Below are 9,984 nucleotides of genomic sequence, written 5' to 3' on the forward strand. Positions count from 1 at the left end.
TGCTTAGAAATTAAGTGTTAACGAGCAGTTGGACAGGTGTACCTAATAAAGTGGCCGGTGAGTGTATATACACACATACATATATACACACATATATATATACACACATATATATATACATACATATATATACATACATATACACATATATATACACACACACACACACATATATATATACACACACACACACACATATATACACACACACACACACATACATATATATACATACATACATACATACATACATACATACATATACACACACATATATATAACACATAACCAGGAGTAAAAACGTTCATTCAAAAAAAATCATATCTGCATATAGTGTATTTAATACAGAGATGAAACAACTGGAGTTGATTTAATTACATAAAAACAGCATTAGAGAAAAAGAGAAAACTAGAAACATAAATAGCAAGAAAAGAAAGAAAACAAAAAATGTATTTGTCAAGGATAAATATGTACACTGATGCAGCATTCCTTCTTAAACATTTACACAGACACAGAATGGACACACTGTAAAGACATCTTTTAAAATGTGGACAGCTATACAGGGAACAGAGCATAAGTATTTTAACTATTCTAACTTATTCTCTTAAATGGTACAATAGAAGCTTTATAAAAGCTGGAAACTATCTTATGTTTAAATGTTTAAGGTGGGTTAATTACAAGGAGTAATATCAGGTGAAATTAAGTCTACCCCACTACATTAAATCATGATTAAATGTCAGCTATTATAAAAGGTCATAAGGTATAAAAGGTAATTAAAAAACATTACAACACGGTAAAGGGCATGAGAGGTCAACCTTCTAACTTTAACCAGTACATAAAACTAACAAAGAGCTTAACAACCTACATTTGTTAAATAGAAATACCTAAACATGTACAATTAAAAGTATTTTTATTTCTTTAAAGCACAGTGAAATAAAACTAGCATTCAAGGACAGCAAAACGTTCCAATTTTAACAAGATGAAAGACATTGTTTACTTGGTCAATATTTAAGTGTTAACACTTCCCTAAACACTGCCAACAATGGTAACCAACCAGGAAGCTGGACAGGCTAGAACATGTGACAATGTGTATGGTGAAGTACATTAACAACAAAAATTAAGCATGTCAATGTAATCCATTAACAAGTGCAGACAAAAAGCAGAGCATCCTTCATTTTTTAAGGGTAAGGCAAACTTTAAATGACAGTGGTAATCACACAGCTGTAGCCCTTAGCAAGAAGCAGTACCGTTCCAGTTAGCTTCTAGTCTTAATTCAAGCATTGTGTATGTTTAGAAAGAGTCACCAAATTGCATACATCTAACTTAATACATCATGTGGTAGGCATCAGGTTGATGAACAATTGGTTTAATTGTTTTAACCCTTCATGGCCCAAGTTGCAGTGGTGAAGCACTGTAGCAGTAGCTAAACAATGAATTATTCAGTGCCTTCAATGCCATTTTCCTTTTGGATTTGGAAAGTCTGTGAGGAGCTCCAGTATGGACAAATCCTTGTTAGTTAGTTAGTTAGTTAGTTATATATATATATATATATATATATATATATATATATATAACTTCTACTTTATTGCACCCTCCTAAGCAGCAGTGTCTCAGAAGAGGTGGGTGGTTGAACGACTGAATGTGTGGTACTTCCTCTCAAACATGGAGGGCAGATTGACCATGGAGGGGGAATGGTGTGCCTGAGAGAAAAAAAGATAAACAAATTAGAGAAAGAAAAATGTGTGTGAAGAGGTGACAAAAACCTAAAATAAAGTGTTAACAAAATGTGGCTCTTATTTACATTTGTTTGGCCATTCACCACATCAACGGTATGACTACAACAAAGTCAAACACGGCAAGAAAGAACAAGAGTGTAAACACACCTTCAGGTTATTCAAACTTATTTGGAATAGAAAACAAAACTGAACGGCAAATGTATTATCCCAAACGCTCCATTAGAAACATTGCTCTTTTGCCACTTTCTGCTTCAAATTTGGCCTATTGCACTCACCTAGTTGTGTGAACACTAGGGCTGTACGTTTGAATGGTAGTTTGAATTAAATTTAATGGCACTGGTGTGCAAACAGCAATCCTGCACTGCTATTTCATGTGTGCTTATTTTTGCTTTTACCTCCCAATTAAGTGGTTTAGATAATATGGCTTAACAGATCTGACTGCTCCTTTTTTGCCCCATCAGACTTTTGCTTTATCAATGTTACTATAAATGTTACCAACTTTCAGCAATTACTTCAGTGAGTACAATGCTTTAATTTACTGAAACCAAGCAACAAAAGAGTAAAGTAGTAAACTAAAATATCCCTTGCATAACCTTAAATGACACCTAAGCAGTTATCAGGATAAGATATTACTATTTGAAACAAGAAAGCAACAGTGCACGTGTGTATGTTTATTAAGTGTTCACTTAGCCATTCAACTCAGTTCAATAACAGCATTTTAACTCCCTTCACTTTAGCCACCCATCCATCCAACCACACATCGACACCCCTGTAGTTACTCAACGGCCTTTGCTATGATCAAAGCCAGTGGGGCGGTCTATATTTCAGGCAAGGTAGACTGACTACTTCTATATACTTATATTTCACCATAAAAATCACTTTTTTCTTTTCTGAATAGTGAGTGACAAATCTATATTTCTACATCTACCTTTTAAGCGAGTGTTTGATACCTAAGATTGATTGTCATTTATTTACTTGAGTGACTGTGCCCAGCACTGTCATTAATTATTTAAAAATTAATTGAATCGCCGTAGAACTCTCTTCCTCTTCACTATGGTTGGTGTTAACAACTAATAATGGTTTAATTTCCTTGCGGGAGTCATCCCAAAGGGATTAATAAAGCTAAGTCTAATATTTTTCGTTGATATGCACGCTTCTGTAATCTTTGTCCAACCCTTTTTCATAAGCATAAATACCTTTCAGAATGGTAGAGCACTGAATTTGGGATATATGTACAGCAACTCAGCAATAACAATTGGTTAAAATGTAGGACAGACAACACGTGACCTGCCACCAAAAATTAAAGTTTTGATTAGAAAGCACTCTGGCTCCAATTGACATTTTAATTCTAGTTAGCTGTTTTTGTGTAAACTGGCCAAAAATAAAAAGAGCATTTCATCCAAAATCAATGGAACGACTTTTAGAATTTTTACTTTGAATATTTTCTTCCACTGACACTTTCATTAGTCCTTTAAGTTGTTTTTGAAGAAGCTGCACTTATTGAAAAGCTTTATGTTAACCTTAACCTAATTAATAACCTAACCTAGTTAATTTGATTGATTTATAATTAAAACAACCCATTTTAATGTTTATGGATCTGCCCATACTTAACAGTAATGTGTTAAACACCTAACAAGAAAATAACATATTTTATATGTAACAGCATTCCTTTAATGAGCCATTTTCCCCCTTAAGGAGAGTAAACTGGATGAATCTTAGGGCTGAACGATATTAGCTGCACGATATTAGATTTAGTTTTCAAAACAGACTTTCACCGTTCTCCTTTTACATTGTTACCGGCCAACCCTGGAGGCCATGTGGGCAGCGTGTGTATGTTACGTAACGATAGTCCAATGGAGTTTGTTATGGGAAGTGAGGCTCGCCCGTGTGTAGAAAAGTACAATAAGCGGCAGTTGACGCAGTGATGCACATGTTTTTCCATTAGTAGTGAAACTACAGCAGTCCGTGTTTTATGTTTGAAGCAAAGATAAACTAAATCACCGGATTAATGCAAAGTTATCACGTCCCCCGGCCATTTTTCAATGCAGAAAGCTGCTACTAGCCAGGCTAACGCTAATATAGTTAGCCTAAAGAAACAAGGCGTCTGTCCCTACTAACGTTATGGTTTGGAGCCACGACACTGGAAACGTAACACTAACCTACAACAGAAGTCTGTGTCTGGTCTAATGTCATTTACACTGATTTAAGTGTTCTTGGATACACAGTTTGATGCTAGTGTGGGACATACAGGCTCTGCATGCACAGCCAACCACCAATTACAATCCATGTTGATCAATTAACAAGCCGCCCCCGCTAGTCAACTTAATCCTAAAATTTAGAGGAAGCAACATGAATGCATTATTAACATACTTAAAATTTCATATTTCAGAATAATTCACTTTAGCCTGGATTGATAGTATTATATGAATACAATGGTGTCATGCTAGTCAACCAGTGTATTTCTAACTAATTTCCCTCTCTAAAATCACTAATAGTCACAGCGCTTACCGGTACTTGATTTGGTGTTTGTAAAGCATTAAAGTTCAACAAAGAAAGTTTCACATTAGAAAGGTTCCCATTTAATTTTTATTTTCTATGTAGATACACTCCCCTACAAAAATCACCCCAGTGGTCGAGAATGATTTATTATTTCCAAATAGAGTGATTTATGTCATCTTGTAAAAATTTGTGTTTGTTTCATATCGCAATTAGACTGATCTCATGAAATGGCGTATGTCTGTCACATCAATTTGTATGCCATTCTTGGTGCATACTTGCTTTTTAGCGTGTTTATCAACGCAGTTTGGCTTCTATCGAGTTACATTACTTTGCGATTGTGTGTTAATTTCTGCTGTAACAAATACTATCAAAGGGCGAAAATCCACTTAGGGAGGTTTATTGGGGTGGCAAGGGAGTAAAACACGGGACTTTCCTAAACCCAACAGTAGTTTTCTTCTTGTGAGTGACTTTGATTTTGAAAGTTGGCGTGTATGTTAACGCAAAGTCTTGATACCACGTTGCCGCAATATTTATTGCAGGGGGAAAAGAACAAAAAAATTGCAATGTCAGTTTTTTTTCAATATTGTGCAGGCCTAACAAATCTTGTTCATGTCCTAAATCTACACCAACTCAGCTTTATAATACCGTATTTGTATACAGCCAACAATTGATTTCAACCAACAAGACAACATTCCCAGCCACCATCAACAGTTAGGAACCCGGGTGATTCAAAGGAGCACAGCTATTCCAAATCAACCCTTAAAATCTATGCCCTGTATACGTATCCCAATCTTAAGTAGGGAGAACCAATGCAACTGCAATACTTGTATATTTCTAAGCCCCTCTCATATAATCATTGGAGATCAGAGTTCAGCTGGATAGCAGACCCTTATTAATCTGATCCATCTTTTTCGTAGGGTCTCAGCTTCTAAGGGGTTGATTTGGGACTAGAAATACACATGTGGCATTTGGATGTTAAAAGGCCAACATTGACAGCATATAGTGAGGATTAATTTGACATGAAAAAGTTTAGCAGTGCACCCCTGGTTTAAACTAGACCACAATAATAAGTTTGCTCACATCAGACTCCAGGACTGAACTTGGCCATGGTTTAGAGCAGAGTCTCCCTGCGAGGACTGTTCAGGGCAGCCTTGTGTGGTTCCAAGGGTTCTTGAGGATCCCTGCATGACTCAGAAAAGGTCATACCTTTGACATTAACCGGCTGAGAAACAAGGAGCCTTGGCTGGAACCCTACAGAGGGTAGGTGTCTGGAAACATGCTGGCTAGATGTTGGATGGGAAGTTTTGGGGTTGAACTGAGTGGAGTTTCGGACAGCTGGAATGGAGATGGGCTGAGTGGTGGACTGTTGAGAATTGTAGAGGCCTAAATGAGCTTGTGCTAATTGGGACACTAATGGAGCATGAAGAATGGACTTGGGTTCTCGGGTGCTAGGGCAATAGTCAGGGTTCAGGCTTTGGCTGAACTCAGGGCCAGGGATATGGGCAGGGTTTTGGGCTGGGCTGCAGGGGGTACGTATACAGACAGGAACCCTGGCCCTGACAGGAGGATGGTCCAGAGAGTTAGAACGCTGCACCACAGCACTGCTTTTTGCAGAATCACTCAAACTGAACGTGGAGGTAGAGCGAGACATCTAGAGTACATAGCAGAAGGGAGAGAGATATGGAGCACGGATTTACATATCAATAAAAAATGATTAGATAAGCAAAGAATATACATGCTGAAACAAAATCCAGGGGGAGAGAATATCCTCAGAAGGTAAAACAAGTGACAGAAATTTTGTCTTCATGTAAAAGACTATTCTTTGGGGGGGCGAATATTACATAAAGACAAAACGTGTTTGGAAAGGTAAGGCAGATTAGGAAAGTTTCAACTGCAGGAAAAAAAAATTCATCACATACCTGGACAGATCAATACTGTAGTTTTAAATGTACAATGCACAGCGGCCAACACTTTTAAATTGTTAAACACAGGTTTTAAAGAAAGCTCTGATTATCAAACTTTTTATTATCTTGTTTCCATTGGCAAGCAACTGTTTGCTGAACACTTCCCATGAACAGCTTTGTTTAATCAGCCTGGGATAATTGCTACATTACTTTTGTGAGGTTACAGGAAGAAAAAGACCACTAGCATATCTACATTGTAGTATTTTTCTCCTGAGTGGGAGTCAGTTTTGCTACTGTATTAGAGTGTAGGCTAATGTTAGTAACTTTGTCCTTCTCTATCGGATTTAGGCAGGTTTACACTCCAGCAACATGGCGTTTAACAATTGCACATTCAAAAGTGTAAAGAAAATAGTATTATTGTCAATGTACTTTATTACTGCCTGTGCCTTATAAAGGCTCTGCCTCCCTCCTTACTGACCGAAGTGCTCACAGACGGAGTTGAGACCGTAAGTGGGAGAAAGGGAGGAGAGCCAATGTTAGGCCATATCACTATGCATCATCGGTTTACATTTTCCTCACCAATGTACAGTCTTGAGCAAACCAAATGGATGAACAGATGGGCTACCAATCACCACTCAAATGGATTTTGGACTGCAACATGAATTTCACACAACACAAATGCAGATCACATTAACCACGCATTTGACTAATCACTCACGGCCCACCAACCCCCTCATACACACATTGGCAAACTTTGGGAGACTTGCTCCCTCCTCGTTTTTCAACATTAAACAAAAGTTTAAAAAAAAAATGTCAGCACTTTGGTCAACCACAATTGTTTAATGTGCTATATGAATAAATCTTACATTCACATTTATTATTTTTTATTATTATTATTAATTTAACACATTTTTTTTCCATTGAAATCTAAGTTTCTCAGAAATACAGTGATTATTTTATAATTTTTTTATAGTTTCATTGCTTTAGTATTGACCGACTGACTTAAATAATGTGAAATTCCCTTAAGTTCCCTAAGTTCATTGAAAGGTCACTTCTTACACGTTCTTAGAGCAATACCGCGAAAAAAAACATGGGGGTAGTTAAACTGTCTTTTAAGTGGATAGGTGGCTTTACTGGAGTCTTCTGCACTGGGTGGCGTTTAAAGTGAGGAAACAGATTTATGATAGTGCTACCTTTAGCAACAATCAGAATAGAAATCTGATCCACTTAAAGCTTCCTGAATTGAACCACCTCCAGATGACAGACATGCGCCAGGATCTTCCTCCATTTTGAATCGACAGTCAGGACAATGATTGTTGATGCAGTGTCTCTTTGGAACCAATTTGCCTACCTCCATTTTTCATAACAGTTTTCAAACTTAACACGTACAAATTTGCTCTGATACACATTTCTACTAGAAACTAGCAAGATTGGTCAAAAAACATGACCACCATAATTCAAAACACTTTGCCAAACCTATCTCCAAAACAGATTTGGAGTGGTTATGTGGGACTCCATGTAGGCTAACATTCTCTACAACTTACTTTAGCCGTTTAGATAACACACTCTACTGTCCTGCTTTTGCAGGCGTGAACTAACCACAGACAGCTGTCTTGTTCATGGGGTCACAGCAGTGCATATATATATATATATATATATATATATATATATATATATATATATATATATATTTGAAGCCTTCAGTCCGTATTGATGATTAAAAGTATTATTTTACAGTAGTTATTTGTAAAAAAAACAACACGTTAATACAGTACTTTTATTTGTTAAAGAAATGCTTAGGCCTGTAAAAAAGTTTTGTTCTTTGGTTTCAGTGTATTATGGAGTATTTCATCGTATAATAATTGTAAAAAAAAGTAAAGGTTACTACTTCACGGATTTTGCCTATCACGGGTTCTTCTTGGAACGTAACCCCCGTGATAAACAAGGGTTCACTGTATACATATACACACACACACACACACACACACACACACACACACACACACACACACACCGTATATTTTTACTTATTTAACTTTCTAGTAACGTTCAGTGTTTAACAAGTGAAATCCACATGACATATGTTTATTACAGTAAATAATAATGTAAATACTACTAAGTGGGGTAAAGCCACATATTTGTTTTTGTATTTATGTTATCTGAACTTTAGTTTGTTTCTGACTTTCATATGAATGTTAACACCAGGCTTGGTCACTGCTCAATATTCTACTGTAATTGAAGTACTGATATAAAAGAGGTTATTCATAAAAATCACATAATTTCATCATAACATACAGGCCTGGCTTCCAGAAAAGAACATTTTGTTTAATATATTGAATATTGTTCATACTATACAGTGATTTATTGCTTATCTTTGTTGAAAAATACAGAAGACAAAGGGCTTAAAAAAATAATTGCATTTTAAGTTGCAATATTTGTGATTATTTTCCAAAATTGTTCAGCACTACTAAGAATTACTGCCCAATTTCCTTAATGCAGTTAGATGTTAAGATTTAAAAAATCTTGGCGAATACATTTAATAAGGTAACTGCTTAGTTAAAGCGCCCATATTATTGTCATTTGTAGGTTTACAATTGTATTTTGAGGTTGTACCAGAATAGGTTTACCTTTTTTAATTTTCAAAAAACACTATTTTTATTGTACTGCACATTCCTGCAATTCCTCTTTTCACCGTGTGTGTTTAGGTCTCTACAGAGTGAGGTATCTCACTTGTTTTAGCTACAGAGTGAGGCATCTAACTTCTTTATTTGTTGGGAGTTGCACAAGCGCAGTAGCTAGGTAAGGCTCATATCAGATAGATAAGTTTCTATAACTTCGGTCAGTACAAGGCAGGATTAGCTGAGTGACTTCTTCTAGACGAGGGCCACTTATGGTATACCTGCAGAACAGGTACATGGAAGTAGTTCTTTTGTAGATTATGATAAACTAGTGTGTTCTGTAGCAGTGTTTTGGCATTGAGAACGAGCTAGCCGGCTAGCATGCTATGGCTAGCCACCTCATCTCAGCTAGTTACGTAGAAAGCCATGGAGATTATGAACACCTCATCCGGAGACTGAAGGCAGAGGAGATACAGAAACCCGTATCTCACTCAAAACAGCATGAATGTTTTCTTTTTCAAGTTTGTATGCATGTGAAAGCACCAGAGACAAAATAACACTGCAAATCCCAGAAAAAGTGATTTTTTTCATAAAATGGGCACTTAAATAATCCTGATCAGGTTGGGTTTATTCACGGGCGTAACTCGTTGAATAATATTAGGTCTCATTAATACCGCATGGTCTGCAGCTGATAAACCCCAATAGCTGATAGATATAACAGATTTCCCTTGATGCCTATATGTTCAAAATTATCTAAAAATGTTACTTTTGGAAGGGGAACAAGAAATAGCTCACTATTTTCTCCTTTGTTGTTTTGTTAAGCAATAGAGCCTTTGGCAGCAACCGTAAGGGGGGAAGGAGATTAACTTCCCAGGTGTTATGGCAGGAAGGGTAGTGCACAAACGTATGCTTTATGTGGATGATACAGCAGGTGAAATAAGTATTGAACACATCACCATTTTTCTCAGTAAATATATATTCCAAAGGTGCTAATGACTTGAAGTTTTTCACCATGTGTTGGTAACTAGGGATGAGCGAGTACAGCATTATCTGTATCTGTTTACCACATGAATTATCTGTATCCGTATCCGTACGCGGAGTGGGCGGGGCCTAAACCGGAAGTGGTCGGATTTAACCCGGAAGTGGGTTGGGTTCTCTTGAAATGTTGGGGTCTTTAACCGGTATGTTATTTAAGCATGCAATTGATATGAGTTGATCAAAAATTGT

The 9,984-nt window shown here is 36.7% G+C and overlaps 1 protein-coding gene across 7 annotated transcripts in view; it reads right to left on the reverse strand.

The window, feature by feature from the left end:
• Nucleotides 1–331: 331 nt before the first annotated feature.
• Nucleotides 332–9,984, reverse strand: part of ect2 (epithelial cell transforming 2) — a 70,720-nt gene continuing 61,067 nt past the window's right edge. For 4 of the 7 annotated variants that reach the window (XM_034881458.1, XM_034881457.1, XM_034881459.1 and 1 more), the window contains 2 exons: nucleotides 5,316–5,886; nucleotides 1,612–1,700 (listed from right to left, as the gene is read on the reverse strand). In XM_034881458.1, coding sequence (XP_034737349.1) covers nucleotides 5,347–5,886 — 540 coding nt within the window. In that variant the 3' untranslated portion in view covers nucleotides 1,612–1,700; nucleotides 5,316–5,346. Of the gene's footprint in view, nucleotides 1,529–1,562; nucleotides 1,701–5,315; nucleotides 5,887–9,984 lie in introns of those variants that run through there. The other 3 variants (XM_034881461.1, XM_034881463.1, XM_034881462.1) reach the window with 2 other exon arrangements.

The sequence above is a fragment of the Etheostoma cragini genome, chromosome 9 (genome assembly GCF_013103735.1).
Source record: "Etheostoma cragini isolate CJK2018 chromosome 9, CSU_Ecrag_1.0, whole genome shotgun sequence".
NCBI lineage: Eukaryota > Metazoa > Chordata > Actinopteri > Perciformes > Percidae > Etheostoma > Etheostoma cragini.